Here is a 23,482-nt window from a genome sequence, read left to right on the forward strand (position 1 = left end):
CAGCTGCTGAGAGTAGCCATTTAACTACTATCCTTTGCTGAACACTAACAGTTCTTCTAGAGGCAGGGACCTTGCAAGTGCAATTTATCATTGAATGCAGCACTGTGTATAACAGTGATATAAACACCATGGGGTCAATAATAAGTGGCTGTTGGGAAGAAGCAATATCCCTCAGCAGGATGCATGCTAACCTGAGTGGGTTTGGCTCACGAGCTGTTAGATAGCTGTACTTCACAGTCCAAGGGAGGCCACTGTACTATACAGCTCTGCTCCCAAGGGGAGATTTATAAATATTTTCCAGGATAAACATTTGTAAATAGTGTCTTTCAGCTTGTCTGAGACCAGATTCTTGATCTCCTGTTTTCAAAGAGAGTCATCATCTTCAAAGGAGGGGAGGCAAAGCCATTCATGCAAACAGGGTAGCTACAAGCAATCCACACTGTTTGGCACTCGCCTCCGAAGCTGTTGTGGTGGGTGTTTATAGTAGATGGTGTCTACCAGGCGCAGCCAAAGCCTCCCCTGCGATGCCTCCCAGCACCGCTCCCAGGCGGAGGGTACATCGCCCTCACGGCCTCCAGAAATCGGATCTGCCTGGGGAAAGGCGATCGCCTCCATTCCTCTGCTGCTAAGGGACAGGGGTCACATTCTGCTAAGATCACAGCAGAGCAGACTGGCATCTGACTCTGAGTCTCATGGTTCATGAAATCAATATATGGGCTGCAGTAGTAATGTTGCCTCTGCTCTTTGAAGATTTCCCTCCCTTTCCCCTCTGCTGACCATGAAACCAGACTCTGGGTGGTCCCTTCCAAGACTGTAAATTGGCTTGTTGAAAGCCTTAGTAAAAGAAATGTCAGATGCTTTATAAACTGAGCAAAACCGATAGCGCTATGCAATTATTTGCACATTATTCAAAGGATAGGCACATCCACACAGCTGCTTGCACCACAGCAGGCATCACACCTCATCCAGATGCACCCATGTTGCACAGGTTTCTCCCAAAACAGCATGTGAAGATGCAACTCTTAGCACCATGCCCCAAGCCTTCAGCTCTGGCTAAAGAATGGGGCAAAGACTGTGTGAGTTGGGGAGGTGCTGCCCTTCACTGTGGATGGTAAAGCCCATACAGAAAACAAACCTGTTGGGAAGCAGAATTCAGACTTTGTGCTCTCCAACTCTGAGGGTCAACAAGCAAGAAAGATGTCTTTGTGAGGAGCAGCTGTAAAACTCTGTCTTTTCTGCAGGATTAAACACAAGAGGACAACAGCATATATGCACATACAGATACACACCTGCACACACACACACACTCAAAAGGTTGATCCAGAGCCTGGGGGCTCTGATTGCATGCCGTGAAGCCACCGCTGAATGTCTACTGTAGGAAAGGGAAAGAAAACATGGGAGAGCCCAATCCCAGCAACTGGAGCACACCAGGCTGCAAAAGTGCATGGTGACTGGCCCCCATAGTCTGCCTGGAATCACTGAAAGCATTTCCCAGGACTTCACAGTATCCTTATTCTGATGGTCGGAAAGAAGGATAAGGCAGAGACAAAGGGACAGGGCCATACAGACACTTGACAGCAACGTTCAAGCCAGTTTTCAGCCCCTTTCCATGAGCTGACATCCACGTGAGAAACTGCAAATTTACGCTGCACAAACATGCTTCAAATCCTACTGCCTCACACCCTAAAAAAAAAAAAAAAAAAAAAAAAAAAAAAAAAAAAAGAAAACCAAACCCACAACGAAATACCTTGTAGAAACCGCAGCTGTGCAGCTATTTGTAAAAACCCAACTGTCCTACCCGTGCTCCTACTGTGCTCTGCCTTGCCTGTTGCTATAAGCCATACAGCATCACTGCAGGGCAAACAAGCATTTGTAGCTTGCTCAGCCCCTCCTGCTTCCCTGCTCCCCCTGCCCAGCCCTGGGAAGGAACAGAGATAAGGGGAGTGCTACAGAAAACACACGGGCTTAAGAAAGCTGTGATTTAGTGGAGATAAAAGGTCTGGGTGTGTAAGCACACACCACTGAAAGAAAGACCACTGCTGAAAGAAGGAAGGGTATGTGCAGTGGCATGTGTCCAGGGTGGGGGCATAGCACAGGTATGTCATTTGCTTGGGAGGTTAAAAACAAGTTTTTAAGCAATAGCTGCAATGTCATTCTCACGGCGCCACAGTCTGATGAAGTATGTCCAACTGGCCTTCCGCAGAAGTGACTTTCTGCAGATGGCTCGTGGATGTCTGAGAGACCCAGAGTGTGCAGAGAGGGGCCTCGTGGCTCAAATGAGTGCCCTGCTCCTCTGCCTCATGGCCGGGGGTAACCACTTGAGCATTTCAGGCAAAAAGCATCAAAGAAGGAAGCAAAGCTACATCAGTCTTGCCTGCAGCACCCATCCACCCTCCCTGGCAGCAGACCTGCTTCTCTGCTGGGCAGGCTACAGCACCTGCCTTCACCCTGGTTTGTGTGATCAGCACGTGATGGAAAAGGCTGGAATTCCAGCTGCATTTGTCAGTGCAGGAGGCCCAGATCTGCCCTTTGCTCACATTAAAGGTAACAACACAACTGCCTTGTGATTTCTTTGTGCAGTGCGATCATCTCCAGGGAACAGGCTCCAGTCCTTGTGCTCACGGTGCGAAATTAAGCTGCACTCTGGCTCACAAAGGGGGTGGTAGAGATTGGGCGCTGGACTGGGGGAAGGAGAGCACTGGTGTAAAACAGGTGGTGTAGAGCAGCATCCTCTGACTTGGACTGATGGTGTTATGAACCCAGCCTTGCCGAAAGCTGTTCTGACAGGTCCACAGACCTGCTACCAAAATTGTTGAGGCTAACTTGGCTCATTGGCTGAAGAAGGCTAACAACAAAGCGTGTATGTGTGTTGCAGAGGAAGAAAACAAGGAACTAACTGGATAGAAAAATCACACTTCCAAACAACATGGGACTTGCTGTATCATTTCTGCACAAAGCTGAGAGCTGGAGAGTGCCTGCTAGAAACGAAACCAAAATGACTGGGGCTCCACAGAGTCCAAACCAGCTCCAGTCTCCTACCCTACCCAGTAAATCTGAAGCAAGCATTTCACCTGCCAGCCCCAGGGATAACGTAAGCCTGGAACAATATTTCAGTGTAGCCCTTACTCTGAGCACAGAATTCCCCAAGCTCCTTAATAAGACATATTAATTTTTCACACTGTTAAGGGGAAAGCAAACAGCTTAAGACATTTCTATTCCTACATTAGGCTCTCAAGCACATTTGCCACATATCTTATCAGCACAGCTTTAGTACGCTTTCTAAGCTGTTTCAAGACTTTGGCCTTCCGAAACCTAGAGAGGGGGGTGGAAAAACCCTCTATTTATACTTACCAAAGCATAGCACATTTTCAAGATGACATTCCTGCCATCCAGAGCAAATACACGTTCCCAACTGTACATTCTATAAGTTAATTTCAACCCAGTAATATCAACCCAGGTTCGCTGTACAAGACAATTTAAATAGTCTTAGAAGTTCCTGGACCAGTTCACAATTGAAATGGAAAAGCCAGACAAAAGAATACTTGTCTCTGCTTTAGCCAGACTGCAGTACAGTTTATATCAAGAATTTTACAAGCACAGTTACATCAGCTAGGACCACAGACTTGTTGGGATGGGCTCTCCAAAGCGTGCTAGGAGCTGTACAAATCTGGGATCTGCTTCATGACCAGACATTCTTGGCCCTGCAGTACTAAAAATAAAAATTTAAAAAAAAAAAAACAAAAAAAACCAAAACACTATAAAAGAACTATAGTAAGACCCTTTTCTGTACTGACAAAGCCTTGCTGATTTGCCAAGTTTATTCAGGAAGCCCTTGGCTAAATCATGGTCTGAAAAAAGCAGCACTTGAGTCCCCTTCCATAGGATACAAATAGGATTTTGTGCTTTAGACACTGGATGAGACTTGAAACAGCTCCTGCTCTTTCTGTGGCCAACAGTGAGTTTGATGTCCGTGAGGTTCGCAGAGCTTTCTGGGGGGCCTGGGGAGGTGGTGTAGTGATCGCACCACAACACAGCATGAACACAGATAAATGCCACCTGATCTACTATGACAAACAGAAGTCCAATCTTCTGTCTTGCAGGGCACAGTGGGCAGAGCAAGGTGTTAGAGCATCAGCCCAGGCATCAGCCTGCTGCTCTACCCGCTTCCCCGAGGCAGAGCTGTCTCACCCTCTCTATACAGCTGATATCTCAATCGCCACAGAGCCCTGGGCATCACTGCTTTGGCCATATCAAGGAGTTAAAACCCAGATACTGTAATTCACTGTTTCTTGCCACCATCATTATAGCTCTGAATTTGTTACAAAAGGGCCTTCTGCAATCATGGCAGGGCTTGGGTGTCACCAAAAAGAGCTTCCAGCTACAACATGCTGAATGGTGCAAGGGCAACCACCATTTTAACCACACAACTGAATTCTCCTAGAAAACCCAGGCCTGTTGCAAGTTCAGCTTATATTCTCTTAACAAACAAACAAACAAAAACAAACAAACAAAAACAAACAAACAAACAAAAAACAACAAGAATTATTTTGACCTTGACAAGGTAGAACTTGTATGGCTGTGACACAGCAAGTTCCCATCAAATAGGGGACTTTAGACCCAACCTGTCTGTAGCCCACCCAGGTCTTCCCTTTCCTTTCATTTATGGGATAAAAAAAAAAGTCCCAATGTCATGCATTTCACTTCCAGAGTTGCAGGAAATCCACTCCAAGTCGCATGCCAGCTTCAGCTCCAAGGGTTTCCTTGGGACGTCCTTTCAGTGACAAGGAGAACAAAGCAACCTTGGCAACTGGCCATGCTACAAGAAAATATTTCCCCCATTCCCTTGAATGGAGTGGATATCCTGTCACAAACCTGCGCACATGGGAAGGGTGAGGAGGGTAAGGAAACGGAAGAGGATGAATTACCTCAAAATTGGCACAAAGTGAGAGGTCTCAGCTTGCCACCAAATCCACTGAAAGGCTTCTCATTTTAAATGGCCAAACACCAAAGATGAATGAGTCACCAACCCCAGAGGAGTCCCAAGCTTGCTAGAACTTAAGAGCAGCATACCTAAACCCTTCCTCTGTTGGGTTTGGAAGAAGATACGGATGCTCCAGCTCTGCCACCTGATCTCTGGCTGCTTCTGAACCCTGCAGTTCTAGGAGGTGGCAAATGCCATTTCCTTTTTGTTCTCCATTCTCTGTCTTTCCAACGTCCACCATGGCCATTCCCAGGGGGGAAGCAGTTTTGGAAGGTCCCTTTCTGGACCACCATCAGGCAGTGGCTCCAGAGCTCACACATACAGAGAAGACCCAGCTCCAACTGGAAAAGAATCTCCCTTGCACCACGTATTAGCTCCCTGCACCAAACCCAATCACACCGAGCTTCCAGACACTTCAGCAACATTGCTCTTCTGTAATTCTTCTGCACGGTTCCTGCAAGCCTTGACAACACTGGGTTTAAAGCTACAGTTGTTAGCAGATTTCAACAAAGACAAACCCAACACGTGCTAGCAGGTTTATTCTTCTAAAAATCTGCATTATAGCCATGCACTACGTTAGCATTTGTCAGCAAGTTTCCCCACCATGACACTGCCATTCAGAGCCGGGTTAGCTGATCCAACAGCAGCGCATACCAGGGCTGCAGCAGGATTAACATTCCCAATGCCACTGCTAACACCAGCAGAGATACACAGCTACACCGTTTGCGTGGCAGTTCTTGCTGCTGGTTCAGACATTCAAGGCTCACAGGAACACAGGTTTTGTATTCACAAACCCCAAGAGCCCCCTTGTATTTACAGAGACTTGAAGCAAGCCTACTCTAAGGCAGAAAGCAATGACTGGTAAAGAAAGAAAAAAACAAAACCCGTCCTGGAGTCCAGCCAAAAATCTTTGTGCCCACTAAGTTTGGGTGGACACAGACTTTGCAAAAGCCTGGAAAAGGATTAAGGAACAGCTTTAGCAAACAGTCAGGACAACAACAGTGAAGTGGCGGTGAAGCCAGTGATACAGATTTCTGTTTGCAATCATGAGTCTGTGTTTACAGTTTGCAACTATGTGCAAATACCAGAAAGCCATTCCTTTCCCCTTCCAATCAGGGCTTGGCATCGTCTGTATTTAACTAGATCCAAGAGATGCCTACAGCAGCATGCCAACTGTTTTTTGGTCACAGGGCAAGCTCCAATCCACAGTGACAGGAACTCATAAGAACCCATAAATAGAGCTCAGCTGAGTGTGTGTGAGGGAGAGCTCTATCAAAGCAGGCAAAGAAATAAATGGGAAAGAGCAACTAAACAGGTGTGAAAAATTGTGGCAACACTCAATGTTTGGCTGTTTGCTTGTCACTGCACGGGTTTAACAACCACTGAAAAGACTCAGGATGCAAAGCAGAAGATGCAAAATTACTCTCAATCAAAGCACACCAACTAGAGCAGAGTTATACACACAGGCTTTGCCAGTACATCTGCTCCATCAAAGATGTGGTTTTCAGCACACACAGGTACAGTGGTAAAAGCCATCAATTATATGCAAATCTTCTAGGATAAAGGCAACTTATTCCAACTTCCACATAACCATGTACACCATGCAACACAAACGTATCCCTGCAACAGCAGCTCAGCTAATTTAACGCTGCTGCCAGAGTCACCGCTTCTCAAGGTAGATGGGGCTGGGAACAAGAGGTATGATGTCTCCTGCCATGTCCAGCAGACTCACGACTCCTATTAATGTTTTGTTATTTAACAGAGGGAAGGACAAGACAGTCAAACTACCAGGCTAACACTGTCCTCCAGGAGCTCTAACCAACAAGCCCTGGCAAGTCTTGTTGCAGCAGCAATTGCTGGCCCCGTTACCTGCTTGTCCTCTCTCCCAGAGGCTGCCACCTCCGAGCAGACCTGTCGGGAAGGAGCATGTCCCCATCCCTGCTGCTCAAAGCCAGCTGGCTCCCTAGCAGTGGGAGTACCACGCTGGCAGACAGTTCACCACACCCACTTGATGACATCAAGTAGGGGATATCCAGTCTACCTAGAGAACATAAGGAACCATCTCAGAAGAGGACTGAGAAGGGAAGTGGATGCCAAGTCCCTAAACTGCACCAACAGCCCACCTCTGCTCTCCCTGTCTCTGGGTGGCTGCCTTTCCAAGGCAGCGTTCACAAAGCCAGGTTGGGGTGCTTGGAGGAAACGGGCACCACTGCTTCCAGTGCTGCACAAACAGGAGCTGGCACCATCCAGCCCCACCTTCCATTAGCCGCGATCTCACGCTAGCCAAGCGTAAAGTCATGCTATAGTCATGCTCGGCAAATCTTTCTACAGAGCACAAAATTCCACCATTCCTCCATCCTTGTCAGAGTCTCTGGTGACCAAAGTAGCCCCAAAACACCGCACTGTCCTCACCTTGTGCAGAGTCATCCATATGACACACTCAAAGGCCTCGTCCTCCTTCCTGGATCTCCCAGTATGACAAATCCCTGTTCCAATCTCTCCCCTCTAACCATCCCCTTAACACATCTTAAAGAGCAAAAACTCAGTTATCAGGTCTGTGTGAACAGGCCACATTTCCCTAATTAGCTGCCACTGATCTTGAGTCTACTGATAAGCCATTTAGAAAGGCTCTTCCATCCCATCGCACCGGGCACGTTCCTCTCGTCTTCCTACGGGTCTCCCTTTTATTTTCTGTCAAATGGGAAGCATGTACTATTTATTGTACTGCTTGGTGTTATACATAGGAGGGGAGGTCTGGAATTTGAAGAACACTGAAGCCAGAAAACAGGAAACGGCTGAGGATCAAGGCTGGGCATAGCCCAGAGGCCCACGTTTATAACTATAATAAAAGGATAAGGCAGAGATGAAAGCAGGGCTGATCCAGGCTTGGTAAAGCATCAAAAGAAAGGTGCAGGGGGCTAGAACAGGCTTGAAAGAGCAGAGAAGCTGACTAGGCAGATGATCAGAAGTGCATTTAGCATCCTCCCTGCCAGCCCGGTGGATCTGAGCCAGGACATAGCTGTGCCGGAGCCACGGAGGGCAAGGACGGCTCCTGGAAACCTGCCCCAGGCAGCAGGAACAGCCCACTTGAGGGGCTTCTCATCGTGATCAGGACAAGCGTCAAGAACTGAACCAACTGCACAATGCCACAGGACGAGTGTGTCTCCCAGCCCACGCCTGGGTCACACGAAGAGCAGGACTGGGCAGCACCTCCAGGCTCCCAGCCCTCGGCCGTGCATTCAGGGAACGAGTCCGTGGACAGCCAAACACCCCCCACAGTGCTGAGGGATGCTGACACTGGCTGGAGGAAGATAAGAGACAGAAAAGAAAGGCTGCACAGGGCCAAGCCAAGACCTGTCCTGGGGGCTTGACTCATGAAATCACTCTTCTGTAAATGATTTTGTGCTCATTGGTCTGGTGCTGTGTAGGCTCCAGCACACAAGCGGTGCGCACGAAATGATGGAGACAGTTGCAGTATTTCCATTTTGGAGATGGGACAAGCCAAAGTGCAGAAAATGCCTCTTACTTGAATGCCAGCACGCTCCATGTCAGAGCTGTGAACCTCTCCGGATCCACTGGGTACACTGACCTTCAAAAAACACTCCCTGCAACGTCTGTCTAAAGTAGGAAAACACAACTCTGCAGTAAGCAGAGGCCTGACCTAGACAATCCTGGTCTGTTTTAACTTGCCTGGTACAACCAGAAACAGGCTGGACAAAGCTGACCCCTGAAGCACGTGTACCTACACACACTCACACCCGATTCAAGGCACGCTCTTGTTTACCAGCCCAGCCAAGCAGACACTTTCCAGGAGAACAGCAAGAAATTACAAGGTTTGCCTTCCAGCTATTCATTACAAACTAAAGCCTCCCATACGCTAGCTTGCAGCTCGCCTGACCTCTCCCCAGCTTGTGCTCACCCCGAGGCTTTCTCCTAATCTTTGAAGAATCCCAGGATGTTGAGCCGGAACAGGCAGCCTGGAGGGAAGGGGGAGCTCCATGGCAGGAGACCTCACCATCAGCCTCCTCATTTCTCATCACGCCAAAATTAAAAATAGGCAACAATATGCAGGGAGAAATTACAGTGGAGATTTTGCACACACTTTTTAGAAACTGAGTAATTATCCTTTCATCAGTCATTACCTGGAGCTGTTCTGGGGGGGAGGTTGAGGCTTATTTTAACACCTGAATTCTCCACATCTTGTTCAGGTCCAGGCAGAACAAGCACAGCCTCTGGGAAGATTAAGCCATTGAAGCACAAGGGTCATTTGTACCAGATGCAAAGGCCAGGCAGAAACACCCTCCTTGGAGACCTCAAAACGTGCCACAATGCCGAGTGATCTGCCCAGAGCCTCCTGCTCCCCGGGAGCCTTCTCTGTGCTCACAGCCAGAGCATACGTGAGGCATGGCAGGTCTTTTGGGAGTCAAGTGTTACAAGTGAAATGCCAACTACTCATTGCAGCCCCGGAAAATTGATTTTAAGCAGTACTGGTTCATGACTTAAGTAAACATAACATACAATTAAAATTCATGTGTCATCCATGATTTACCTAAACTGCTATTCTGCACACCTTTTCCCTTATGCAACCAGCAGCAGCAGTAACAAAGAGGAAAGAAGTCTCAGCCTTGACTGCTCTGGATCCCAAAGAAGTGAACTTGGCATCCAACTTGGCAAGGCTGTTTGAAAAGGAGAGGATGGGTCTGCTCTTGCTGCCAGAGGAGACAGATCCCCACTTGATTAACAGTCAGGCACTCCCTTCCCACTCACCTGAGCAGCTCCCACACAGCCCCTGGAGCCAGGAATCCAGCGGGAGCTGGCAGAAAGCACAGAAAGGTTGAGAAGGGCCAAGCAAAGGCAAAAAACTCCCCTTAGCACACACACACACACACACAAAAAAAAAAAAAGTTGCTGGTCCAAGTTAGAGGAACTGCTGCAACTTTGAAGGAAACAGAACAGCCTTCACAAGCTAAGTTATTTCAAGCAATAAAAGGGAAAATATATTGGGAGACAAGAGACAATCCTTACACCTGGGCTCAGCGCCAGCTCTCAGTGCTGTGCTCTCTCTCACAGTCACACCTTTTCTGTTTTTCCCAGAGAAGCATTACAAATATGCACCCCGCTTCCACTTGACAGTCACATTAAAATACAGCAGCACTGAACACACTCTGTAGTTAAAGGGGAGCCACAGGCCATTGCAGATCTGGGAACTAGTATGCTGAAGCCTGTAGATGGACCAATAGAGATCTCGATCTACTTTTGGAGGATTTTATGGCAATTGCAAGGGACACTACACAGAAGAGACTGTAGGCTCAGCTGTTGAAAGCAAAAAGGATTTCTGCTCAGTCTGCTTAATATGGTTTATTTTTAATACAGCTTTTGCTCCAAAAGCCATAGAACAATTTGGAGAAATAAAGTCTTTGTTAGAGATTTTACACCTCAGCCCTTTACCTAAGGTGCAAAAGCTCACAATCAATGACACTAAGCCCACCTACTCCTTTCCCACAGTGGTACCCCAGCACAGTGAAGACCAGGAGTCCTTCCACTAAGAGAAATTAAGAAAAGTAAAAACTACATACAACAAAATCTTAAATCTTCACCCATTCTTAAAATGCTTTATGAAAAACACATGCCAGGCAGATAAGGCAGCCTGCGGCTGTGAGAGAAGTGGAAGCTCTGCATTTCCCAGCAATGTGTGCTGGAGAGAGTGATGGAGAAGACATCCACACCAAGGGGAAGGAAAGGAAGAGACTTGTTTCAAGTTTCTCCCTGTGTACAGCAAGAATGAACAAGAATGCCTCAGAGGGAAATGCAGGCAGCAGCTACATCACCCAGAGGTGGTAAGAGCCCTCACAGCAACTGAAACGAAGGTGCAAAATGAAGAAGGTGAAAGAAGAGAGAAATTATCTCGTTTTCAGCTGAAAATTCTTCTTGGATGACCATCACCCCTATCCCACACCAAGCCTAGGGAAAGCAGCCACTAGGACAACAGCTCCATTCAAAAACAAACATGAGCTTTCTCTTGGGATTTCATGAGTATACTCATCAAGAAGGATTCTTCAATTAATTAAGCCAGGGATAAACATCAGATTCATCTGTGTGCTGAAGGCTTTTGCCAGGGACAGGGACATAAGCCTCAGCCCATCGGCTTGCAAGACTTTCCTTCCAGCTGCCTTTTAAAGAAAGCTCATGAAGATCTCCACCAGCAGCTTTCATTACTATTTCAATTAAATGAAAATAAAGGGGACACTAGAAACTGAGGTGAAAGAAGATTTCAGAGCACTGTGACACACAAGGTACTATGCTCTGATTCAGTGCAGTTCCTTTAGCATTAGGCCAGGTGGCTTTTTCACCTACAGAACCCAGCCGAGATCCACCACGGATGAGTAGGAATTTAATATTCATTAACAAGAAATCAGTTTGCACGAAGAGGATTGACTTGTTCATGCAAGTCAGGCATTCAGGCACATTCTCAGAACCTGCAAGCATCCTGCATGTCCAACTGCTGTACAAAGCTGGTCCCAAGGGGCCATGCTTGCAGTGCAAGAGGGAAAGGAAGTAGGTTTATGCCCTGGAAATCCACCACAGGAAAAACACCCACCTCCTTTTGAGAGAATTTTCACACTGAAAAAATAGTAGCCTATTGGCCAAGGGCTGGAGACTCTAGTGAGTATTGTGCCAATGAACACCTTTACTTTGGAGCCAGAAGAGCCTGGCAAGCATAAGTTAAATCAGTACAACAGAGGCCAGAAAAAATGGCAACTTTGCCAGATCCTATTGTAATTACTAACAAACTCAAGAGGTACTTCTCAACGCACCTGGTAAAGTATTGATCTACTCCCTTGCCTAGACACATCTTACAGTGACTACAAAACACACCTTCAGACTGGCCCGAGAGCCCAGCTCACAATCCTTTTCATTTCCTTTCCATCTTCATGGGTTACCAATGAATGCAATTTTATTTCTTTTTTTGCTTTTTAACCCTAAGGGGATCTGCATTTTAAGCAGTAACAGCCTGGAGCTCTCCAAAGGAGGAGGTTTCTCTTCTCTCCCAGTTGGCAGAGGTGAATGGACGTAGATGTTTCTTGCTGGTGACCAGCGTGTAGGGGAGGCTGCATGCCCTCTGCACGGCACTGACGAATTAAATTCCTTTGGGGCGTAAATCAAAACTCCCTGCAAAGCTTCAGTCTGAAACTCTGCTGTTCTCTAGTGTCACTGGGGCCAGCAGACTCTGGGGGTGGGGGGGAGGTGGGGGATGCTATCCAGCCACCTTCTCACTGCAGTAATTAACCTCAAGCAAGCACTGGCATGAAGCTCCTGCTCTTGCATGACTGCAAGCATTCCTCTCCACAGAGTTTATCATAAAGCACCAACTATCCATAAACATCTCTGGGAAGGGCTGGCCTGGGTTCACCTTCACGCAAGGAAGATGTCAGGCCCTGGCAGGAAGCCAGCCATTCATGTTTCTTTAAACCTCCTGATTTTTGTCAGCTCTGACTCAAACGACCTTCTTGGAAAAAAAAAAAAAGGGCAAAAAAAAGAAGGAATCTTCCATCACACCCTTTCCTCCCCTCCACCCACTGTGGCACTTAACCACAGCAGGATCACCAGGGACAATGCCCATGGTGGCAGTGAGTCATGGTCTCCTGTCCCTCTGCTCCCTGCACAGCCCCTCTGTGGCAGAGGCACTTTTCCATTTCCAGCTGGTCTGGAGGCTCTGGGCAGGACAGGAAAGAGCCTGGAGATAAGACACAGTGGGACAGGCTTAGGAGTCTCCATCACAACATGGTCCTTCACCCTCCCAGTCAGGCAGGATGGCCAGTTTTGGGGACAAGACCAGATTTTTTTCAGCAGTAACACAACCCACAACAGTGTCCCCCCAGCACATATCACCCTTCAATTCTTCCACTCCACAAAACCTGAAACTGTGCTTCATCACGGTGCTGTGATGTATTTTGCAGCAAACACAAGCAGTGGCCCAGCCATTCATCCTAAACATACTAGAGCTTTAACCACAAGATCATGATTGAAAGCAAGAAGAAAAAAAACATTCCCTCTTCATACTACTTTCCCCAGCAGCTCCTAAAATCCATTTAGCTTCCCTCCTTGAAGCCATATGCCATATTTCTGACTCCCAGACCTGTGTCTGACATGGGAACCCTCAGCAACTCTTCCTTCCTTCCCAGCTTCCCTCCCTGTCCCCCCCAGTTCTGAAAAGAAAAATTACCCTTCTGCAAGGAGGCAAGAACAGACACGGCACCAGCAGGAGCAATTCAGATGCGACCCCCCCAGCAGATAATCAGGCACAATCTCTTCCCATGCTGTGGTGGGAGCTCTGATCTGCCTTGCCAATGAAGCTGTTAAGATTAGGCCACTGCTGGTACTAAGATGACATGATGTGAGTGTTTAATATATTCACAGCAGCTGGGTGGCCAGCCCGAGTTGTTCTTTAACTTATTTACTGGCTGTGAATGATATTCCCTCTCTCTCTCCCTCCTATAGGATTTTAACATCCCTGTGAGGAGAGCAAGCTCCCAGCCAGCAAAAGCAAAGACCAACAGGCTGCTTAATTAACTGCCCCTCTCCCAGTTACCACAGCCTTGCCAAATGCTGGAGAAACCTGATTCCTTCTGGTAATTAAGCAGTTAGGCTTGAGAGGGATGAAGACAGCAGGGAAGCACAGCAGTGAAGGGAGGGGGCTGACACCATAACCTCCTGTGCCAGCCCCTGCAGCGTCCCCACCAAAGCACCATGCCATCTGCGCGGTGCTCCAGGCACTCAGCATCCCCCAAAGGGACAAAAGCTTTTAGTGGCCACCGGTCCCTTAAATTAAATCTTAATTGGTCCAAAAGCTCCCTAGAGGGTTACATAGAGCAAGGAGAGGCCTTGCTTGCCAGCCAGAAAAAAAGCCCTGCTCTTGGAAGGGCGTTACCTGTGCTGTTTCACAGGTATCCAAGGAATGTGCAAAGTCTGGCAGCCAGGTACAACAGCCTGATCCAGCACTGGCCCTACAGACCCTGCTGGGTCCCAACAACATCTTTTTAACTCCCATCCTTTCAAATAGCCTCAATTTCAAATGGAGGAAATTAGCGATTCTGTAGCATTTCAACTTGTTTCTATTGCCTGGCTTACCAAAACAAAGGAGGGAAAAGCAAAGAACTGACTCTCACCAGGAGCATAAACACATTATTATAGCAATTACTTAATGGCATCTATAAAGAGGAAGCCACTAAAAGTGGGCTGAAGCTTTAGGTTTGTGCTCCTGTTGAGACCAGCTGGGCAACCGCTTCCTTTGTGAAGGTGGCAGAGCAGCAGAGGATCTGTAAGCCCAGAGGAACTCCCCACTGGGTGAAACAACAACAACCAGCACCACGCGTGCAAGTTCGGCTACCAACCTTGCAGAAAAAATGGTGCAATCCCACTGCCCAGGGTACCACGAGCAAATACAGAGCCTTGGGAGAGGAGGGCAGGAGAGAGAAGGCAAACTTACATCAGCTTAGTTTTAGCAGTACTGCAGCCTCCTCAAATGATTCCAGGCTCTGGCTGCCAGCACTGCAGCTCTGAAGGCTGCAAATCCCCAGGTGAGCCAAACGCAGCAGCTTGCAAGCGCACAGCGCAGCTGGGTTAGCTCTGGCCTGACGCCAGAAAGTTGCCACAGAGAATGACAAAGAATAGGAGAAGCTCTCAAGGAAAGTTGGTCTTTGAAAAATCCCTTTCAAAGGTCAGGAAGACTCATTTGCAGGCTGGCCCTTGGTCGGAGGAGGGAGTGCAAGTGATCCACCCACCCAGCACACCCCTGCCAGCTGGGAAGTTTCTAAGAGACCCAGCAGATGCCACCTACGTTGGCTAACGGGATCAGCACACTGTGTGCGGCCCCGGCGGGCTTTGCCCACACAGCTATTATGCGATGCATGATGTGCCCCGGGCATTAGGAGATATTTTGCTGGTGCTGGGTATAGGACGGCTTTAGAGAGCGGGTGCTCACGGGAGAGAACAAATCTGTGGAGGGTGTTTGAGAGGCTCCAAGTGAGTGCTACAGCAGGGCAAGGAGCCGATCAGAGACAATCCTGGGGACTAAAGTGTGCGTTTGAGGCATCTAACAGAAGGGTATTGTCACTGATACATGCTGGATATCTATAGCTGTAAATGTAGAGTCAGACACCTTACAAACAGCAGTGACAAATGAGCCTTTACTCCACCAGAGAGCGTGAAAAAGCCACCCCCAAGGTCAGTGCAAAGCTTCAGTGCCTGACAAGGCTTGAAATCACTGCAACCTGTGCAAACTCCCAAACAGAGGGGCAATGCACCCAGCCCCTGCCTGAGCAATCACAGCAGCCGGGTTCCATCTGTGAGAGGTGAGCTGCCCACAGCTGCACAACTGCCCTGTCCCACAGACCTTCCAGCAGAGAAGGATCCAGACTTGGCCTGTGGTGCTGCAGGGCTGGTAGCAGAGCTTGGGGAAGTGCAGCAGAGGAGGTGAAAGCCTATTCCTATCTGTTCATGGAGGCACTTCAGTAATAAACTACTAACCTGTCATAGATTACAGAGCAAATGCCCCAAATCCTGAACTACAAGGGCTACCAGACTGTGGAGGAAGGGGTGTCTCATGAAACCCTCTGCCCCAGGGTGAGGATTGAAGATTTCCCCCATCCAACCGCTGGAGCAATGGCCCCATATCAGAAGGCAGACCCACATCCCACAGCCCTTCAGGTCTCTGGCTTATGATATCCTTTCTGTCCCTGAAAGGTCAGCCAGGACATCTTTTCTGCTGCTTTCCTCTAAGTTGAGGAAAGTTTTAGAGAATAACCCATTTCCAGAGTGATGGTTTTGTGAATGAATAGGTAGGGGCTGGCAGCCCTGCTATTACAATGTTAATTCCCTTTGACTTGCCAGCATTAGAGACCGAACATCCATTGTCATTCCTTGTCTTTTATGGGAAGACCTTCAGCACCGACTCCTGTTTTTAAAGGGTTTTAAATGCACCAATTAAAGTTTTACAGCCCAACCCTAAATTCCTCACCACTGAGTTCTGGGGTAAACCAAGTACCCTCTTTAGGGGAATGGCACCTGCACAGTGAGGTAGGTTTCTGTGAGTGACTCAACTTTTAGGGATAACCTAAATAGTAACAGCAAATAGCACAGACTGCAGTTAATACTACAAACAGACAGACCAGAGATTGCCCTTTCATATTTTAAGCAGAGCCTCCTGCCCTGTCATTAAATGCATGGGTTTTGTCCCACCCTTCCAGCAAAGACCACCTAAGGGTTTTAGGAGAAGGACACATCCTTGCAGCACAGTCTACAACATAACCAAGAAGGCCTCGGGTTACCTGTCCAAGGTCCAAAGTGACGTTGACCTGGTTGAACTCCAGCCCCCGGGAAAGAGGGGGGCTCTGCCACCAGCGCTCCGTCCCGTCAATGGCATTTGTTATGGGGTGGGCCTTGTTGCTGTTTGCGGAGGAGCAGATGTCACAGTACTGGCCCTGTTGGAAAGTACAAAAATAACATTTAACCACAGCCAGAAAAATGTGGCACAAAGCAGACAGGTGTCACAGCAAAACAGAAAAGATAGGGTGTAAGCCCGCTAACACAAATCAATATATAAACTTTTTGTTTGCACAAATTTAGAGCACGGATGGAAAAAGGTACAAGGAAAAGCTTGAAAACCCCACAGCCACCACCCAGTGTAGAATTTGGGGTGCTGTAAGAAGCATCCCTTCCGTATTTCAGATATGCACTGAGCATTGGCAAAGGGACCCCGATGCAAAGAACTGGTTGCCAGATGCAGAAGAAGCAGCTGCACTGCAATGGAGAGCAGTAGCTCAGGCTCCAGGGCCACCAGTTCCTCTGCTGAGGCTGCCACTCACACCCCTGTTGACACCCAGGGATCCTGACCTGGACCATTCAGTCATTCCTATGGACCCTGACTGGCAGTTCTTCTGCCCAACTCCCTGCAATCTGTTTCTTGTCAACCTATTCATTTCACAAGTACAGTCCTTTCAGCTACATTTCCAAGCTTAGTAGTCTAGCAGCCAAGTTCCTTTTGCTGGCGATGCTGCAATGCGAGGCCAGAAAGGGACAGTCCCTGCTGTCAGCTGGCCAGGGACCTAGCTGCAATCACTTTTCTGCCTTGCTTTTGTGGTGCGGGTGGCTGTCAGCTCCATGGACACGCTGCCAGAGAAAACAGCTCTGCAACTTTAACAGCATCTTCTAAGCAGGATCAGACAAAGACCTAAGCTGTTTGGGGCAATTATTTCTTTTCCATTTAATGCACAAATGAATCTTAAGGAAACCTGCAAATAGCCCTGAAAATTGACAAGTTACTTGTTTTGTGGGGCCACTGTTCTGTCACTTGAATTGCCACTACAAACAGACTGGAAAGAAACTGTGTTACAGTCACTTTTCCTTTTAAAAAAGTGCAGTTATACCCAGGCAAGCAAGCTGCAGACAGCTTTGATATTATACCAGGTACGTGATCTCAAGACAAGCAATCTCCTTCCTGCATCTGCAGCCCTACAAAGGCTGAGGCAAGACAGAGCCACCGCAGAGCGTGTGATTTTCCAGATGCCCCAAACTCTGGAGGAATCCCAGTGCAAAGGAAACAGATTTCACAGCATTCTTCCCCACAGCTATGTGCTATGTTACTTGCAGGCAATTATGCAACACAAATTGTCCTAAACAAGAACAGATTTTTAATTAACTCATCTAGAGATATGAAAATAGCAGCTGGGCAAGCACAAGGCCAAAGAAAAGGGCAGCTGAAACCATCCAGTAAACCCTGATGCCCATGCAGGGAGCTCCCGCTGTACAGAGAGGTCAGAACAAGGCTCGTTTTAACATGCATTGAGCAAGGAGGGAGTGCAGACCAGATAAAACTGACCCAACTCTTCAACTCAAACCTTTAATGGGAACCGGTGCAACAGGTTGTGTGGAAATTTCTACTGCACAATACACAACACTGAGGTGGGGGGGAGAAGTGAGGCAAGGTTACAAAGTGGGGATAAATAACAAAAATAATAAAGTCTTTTCATACTTCAAATTCTTACTGCAGATGCAAAAGCCATTTTGAACCCAAAGTTCACACTGACAGGCAACAGTCAATTCAAGTTTAGTAAGAAAGGACTAAAAGTTAGGATCAGCTGCTCCCCATTTGTAGTGTTGCTGTTGTCCCTCCCCACTGCTGTGCAGCCTGCGTACGTTAGACACATCAACAGCTGAACTAAGTTTTCTGTTAAAAGTGCACTTAGCCCCTCTGATACACCTGCTCGTTATTTGTTTCATTAGAGCCAGACCTAAACCCGAAGAGAACCATTTCTAGCTATTTGCAATTTTTGAGCAACTTTGGCTCCTGAACAGTGCATCAGGTCCCTACAGGGAAGGGAGAAGTTCTGACATCAGCAGAGGATTGTAATTAAAATGCCAATTGTGAGCTGCAGGCTTAGCAGAGGCAGCAGGTTGCCAGAGCAGGAGAGGCATGAACGTCACTAAGGTACACCAAAGAAAGAACTTCAGCAATGTGAGAAGTTGTAAGGCAGTTTAGAGAACATAAAACTACCACTATCAGAGCAAACTGCAAAGGGAGAGAGATAAGGAGGAGGTTTGAATGGAGGGCAGTTTCCAGAGACCTGCGAGGCCTGATCCTGTTCCCGCTCAAGCCAGTGGAAACTGCCCTGAGCATAAAGACTATCCTGGCACCCTGCTGGCACCGCTTGCCTGGGGGAAAGCCAGATGGCTTTGTCCCGGTTTATCTGGCCCTGCCATAACCCAACCTCAGCTCTCCTCACCTAATTTACTGGAAAACCACAGGGAGTATGGGGCTGGGCTTTGGGGATGAGGTAAAAAGGGCAGGAAGTGGGGGGCAAAAAGTAGTATTTCAGACAAGGAAAGTGTGTGCTTACAAGCTGTTACTGGTGTTGTCCCTGCAGATCAAATAACTGCTCACAGAGTTAAGCAGGTGCTATAGCACTGGGTGTCTTTTCTGCTGGCAACAGCAACTTGTTCTAAAAACTGTTTTCTGCTGCAGTTAAACCACTGAAGTCCAGTGCTATCATATATGTAAACACAGAAGAGACATGTACAGAGAGGTACAGCATCAACAGTCACCCAAAGCACAGACAGCCCTGGGCTGAGCCAGCTCCCCCCTGCCACGCAGCACCACGGCACGGCATGGGGTAAAGCAGCACTGGGCTAAATGGTCACTAATTATTGCAGGATATCAAAAGGAAAAGGCGCTTAATTCAAAGACATTCAGGTACGAAGCAGCTCCAGACCTCATCTGTTACCAATGCCTGGAAGAGCCAGAGGCCAAGACCTCTGGTGAGCTCCAGCGCTGCAATCCAACGTGCAAACAAGCGCTTTGCAGCAGCAGGGATTAGCTGCAGACAGGCTTCAGATGAAAGCAAAAGCAGCGCTGATTTGAAATCAGTGATGTTTGTGGCATGTTTGTAAATTCTAAGGTCTATAATTGCTACAATTAATGCTAGTAACTTCCCTTGTTGATATACTGTTGCTAATCTCCCGAAATAATCATCTACAACCCTGCCTCGCTCCTCGGAGCGGTGTACAATCCCTGCCTTGTGGAACAGCCCCCAGGCAGCTGGGTGGGATGGGGAACACGAGGGTATGGCTGTGCCTTTGCAGAGCTGCCTCTGTCTTGGAAGACTGATAGCTACAAGCATCTTCAGTAAAGCTTGCTCAGAAAAATAAACCTATAATCTCTCTCTTTTGCCTCATCTTTAAACATTATCATTAGGGTAGGATTGCTCATGCTGGAAAGTGAGGGGGACAAGGGAAGCAAACCTCCATGACAAGTCCCTTTCAGCACACCTCAGCATCTCTGTGCATCACATCTTTGCAGACTGAAAAGCCCCCCACAGTTAGAAATGCTGTCTTCTGCCAGAGCCCTGAATAAAGCAAAGGAAACTCCTTGAAAAGGTTTACAGCCTTCCCACAAGCTGTGCCAAAAACACTGCAAGTGTCTTTAGGGCATCATTATTTCACAAAGCTTAACGATAATTGACATTTTAAGACTATCACGTTTTAAAGTCAATGAAGTCACTTTCCTGAAAGTCTTCTACAATGTCAAATGAAAACCAGCAGAAAACAGAGAACCAACTAAACTCATTGACCAGATGATTGTATTAATGCTTACGCTTGGTCTTTAGTCAAGCAAATTTCCCTTCACCACCACAGCACATGGAAATCTCTTGGAGGATGCCAAGAGACATTATTCCAGAATTCCTGACCAAAACCCCCTTTACATCACAGCTGCACCGCGCACGAGCAGCACTGAGCAGGTGAATGGAGAAGGGAAGGGACTGTCTGGTGGGACACATCAGCAGGGAGGACATCCTTGTGGAGTTGATTATTGTTGTTTCAGTCTGCTCAAATTGAGCACTTCCCTCCCACCTCCCTCATTGCTTTAGTAACCAGGTGGTGCCGAAACCCCTAAAGGGGATGAATTGGGAACTCTGACCTCCGCTCTGATGCCTCCTGTTTCCTCCTCTCCCTTTCAGGTGCTGCCTATGGTCATGGAAAGGAGCCACTACAAAAGGATTTTTCTAAAGCTTTCAGACTGACCGAAGACCACTGGCCTGGGAAGTGGTGCACAGATCAAAGCGACCCCTGTGCCAGAGCTGCAGAGGGAACAAGAGGGGGTCACTGCAGAAACTCATGGTGGAGGAGCCCTGCTCGGCAGCGGGCGGAAGCCGAGAGGATGTGCACACCCCACAGTGCCAGGAAAGGGCAGCACTTGAAGGATGATTTACAACTGCCCCCAGAGCTGGTACAGCCTGAAGGGTTTATTTGTGTCACCAGCATCCTTAGCGCAATGTGTCATACTAACCTAGCAGTGTGGCCGCAGCACAGCTGGACAGATGTAGAGCCATACGTGCACACATTTGCCAGCTTTTCCAAGCAGTCTTAATCCTCCCAGTTTTGCTTGGCAGATCATTCACATTTATTTGCAAGTGCCTACAGTAGCACTTTCTTCTTTACCTCTCCTTACTACCTTTGCCTCACTCTATGCACAATTACTACATCAAGGTAGTAATAAGTCTCCTGCTACTAGTATTTAAAGCAAAGTTTCTTCAAGTTACATCATTTTACAGTGCAAAGTGAAACAGATCATTTCAAAAGTTAGCAAAACTCAAAGGAGGATACATCAGCTTTTTGCCATTCAGTAACATCTTCAACAATTTCTGCTACGTACAGAACAAAATTCCATGTCATAACCGCAAAATAGCCAGAAAATTCCTAGTACAGCACTAACTTGGGAGAATGCAGCCAGAATAAGAAAAATGCTTCAGAGAGCATCTTATAACAAAGCCACCCTGACAAAAAGCCAAGACAGGCTCAATTCGAAAAAAATGAGTTTTCCCTCGGTCTTCCTTACTGTTACATACAACACAGACAACACTACTGCTCCATTGCAACAGGTGAACTGGCACTGGGAACCTCAGGAGCAACAAGCAGAACACAGGGCGAGCAGCAGCCGGTGGCTCCGGGGCAGGCTTCAGGCTGCAAAGTGTTTCAACTGGGAGGTGCTGGTCCCAGCTTGGGCTGCTCTGAGGGGGGCGGTGGGTCTGGAGTTCCTGCAGCTACAACTCCTGTTTTACAAGCCTGTTTACAACTGTTCTTTCCTCTTTTCAAGAGAGCCATAGCAGTTGAACTGCACAGCAGTTTTTAGCATCTACATTCCTGGCTGCAAGCTCCCTCTGGTCCACTTAAAATGGGACCCCTGAGATAAGTCACCTGACATTTGCTTGTAAAATTCACTCTCTTAATTTTCTCCTCTGCTCATCCTAATGCCCCCACTGAACACAGAGGGAATGGTGGAGTTAAGATCTATAAAGGTAAACGTTATTACGTTTATCATACATTGATTCTCTGACTGGCAGAGGAATTTAGGAGCTGGTTTGCCCGGGGTTTTGTCAACATAAGGAACCGATAACTTTAAAAAGAATGCCAAGGGAACTCAGCAAACCGCGTTTCACGTGTGCAACCTCTGGCAAGGCTGGGAGAAAAAGAGCACGTGTGCCTCATCACCCCACGGCTCCCGGGGGGCTCCCAGCCCCCCTGTACCGGCCTGGGCAGGGGAGGGTGCCCTGCACCCCACCAAACAGTTGGTGCACCGGTTCTGCACAAGGTCAGCTTGTGGTGGCCGGGCGAGTGGGGATGCGTGGGAAAACACCAGTGATAGTGGGGGCCGCGGGGCCCTGCGCACCACTCGCTCGCCCATCTCCGAGCTGTCCCCACTCTTCGCGGCAGCCTCTGCCCTTCCCAGCCCCCGGCAAAACCCAGCTCTGCCTTTTCTCGCACCGACGGCTGAAAACCAGGGGTGGGGACGAGAGAGCGCCGGCCGGGGGAGCACGAAGGGGGGTTCGGACCCTTTTGTACCTTCCCCCAGCCGGGAGGCGGCTTTGCCACCCCGGCGAGGCTCCGCAAGCTGCCCAGGTGGGTAGCCCCCCCCCCCCCCCCCCCCCCCCGCCCCTCCTCCTCTACGCCGGCCGTACCTGGATGGTTTGATTGGGGTCCCCCCCCGCCACCGGCCCCCCGACCAGCTTGCAGTAGAGATCCTCCACGGCGCGGCGGCTGCCGGCGCCCGCCGCCTCCTCGCCGCAGGTGGCGGTGGCGGAGATGCGGGTGCCCTCGGCCAGGTTGAAGTAAGGCGGGTGGAGGCTGTGCCCGTTCACATCGCTGGGGAAAGAGGCGGGCGGGCGAGCGCCGGCGGCCCGCACCACCACCACCACCAGCAACAACAACCACCACCAGCACCCCCCCCCCGGCCGCACGCCGCCCCGCTCCGCCGCCCTCGCCATCTTCACCGCAGGGCTGCCCGAGCGGCGGGGGCGGGCACCGGCCTCCCCCCGGCACTGCCTGCCGCGCCGCCGCCGCCGCGCTACTTCAGCCCCGGCGGCGGGGAGGGGCCCGTGCGCGGCCCCGCCGCCCTTAACCCTTTCGCTCGGGGCCGGGGTCCCCTCCCTGCTCCCCCCCCCCCTTAACCCTTTCGCTCGGGGCCGGGGTCCCCTCCCTGCTCCCCCCCCCCCCTTAACCCTTTCGCTCGGGGCCGGGGTCCCCTCCCTGCCCACCCCCCCCCTTAACCCTTTCGCTCGGGGCCGGGGTCCCCTCCCTGCCCCCCCTTAACCCTTTCGCTCGGGGCCGGGGTCCCCTCCCTGCCCCCCCTTAACCCTTTCGCTCGGGGCCGGGGTCCCCTCCCTGCCCACCCCCCCTTAACCCTTTCGCTCGGGGCCGGGGTCCCCTCCCTGCCCACCCCCCCCCCTTAACCCTTTCGCTCGGGGCAGGGGTGTTCTCCCTGCCCCCCCCCCCCAGGCAACCGCGGCCTTGCGGGAAGAGAGGCCAAATGGGGTGAAGTGATTCCCCCCCCCCCCAGATAAAGGGGGGATAGGATCCTCAGGGAAACAATGTGCCTATTGTATCTGCGGGGCTGCCCTGCCTTGGTCTCGCCCGCTGGTATTTTAGTACGTTAAACTCCATTAACCAATA

At 49.2% G+C, this 23,482-nt stretch overlaps 1 protein-coding gene across 2 annotated transcripts in view; it reads right to left on the bottom strand.

Annotated features, from left to right (window-relative positions):
• LAMA5 (laminin subunit alpha 5) overlaps positions 1 to 22,809 on the bottom strand; it is a 104,031-nt gene extending 81,222 nt beyond the window's left edge. For both annotated transcript variants that reach the window (XM_042801065.1, XM_042801064.1), the window contains exons 1-2: positions 22,492 to 22,809; positions 16,309 to 16,461 (exon numbers count right to left, since the gene is read on the bottom strand). In XM_042801065.1, coding sequence (XP_042656999.1) covers positions 16,309 to 16,461; positions 22,492 to 22,797 — 459 coding nt within the window. In that variant the 5' untranslated portion in view covers positions 22,798 to 22,809. The remainder of the gene's footprint in view (positions 1 to 16,308; positions 16,462 to 22,491) is intronic.
• Positions 22,810 to 23,482: the final 673 nt, after the last annotated feature.

The sequence above is a fragment of the Tyto alba genome, unplaced genomic scaffold (assembly GCF_018691265.1).
Source record: "Tyto alba isolate M040663 unplaced genomic scaffold, T.alba_DEE_v4.0 Super-Scaffold_33, whole genome shotgun sequence".
In the NCBI taxonomy this organism is placed as follows: domain Eukaryota; kingdom Metazoa; phylum Chordata; class Aves; order Strigiformes; family Tytonidae; genus Tyto; species Tyto alba.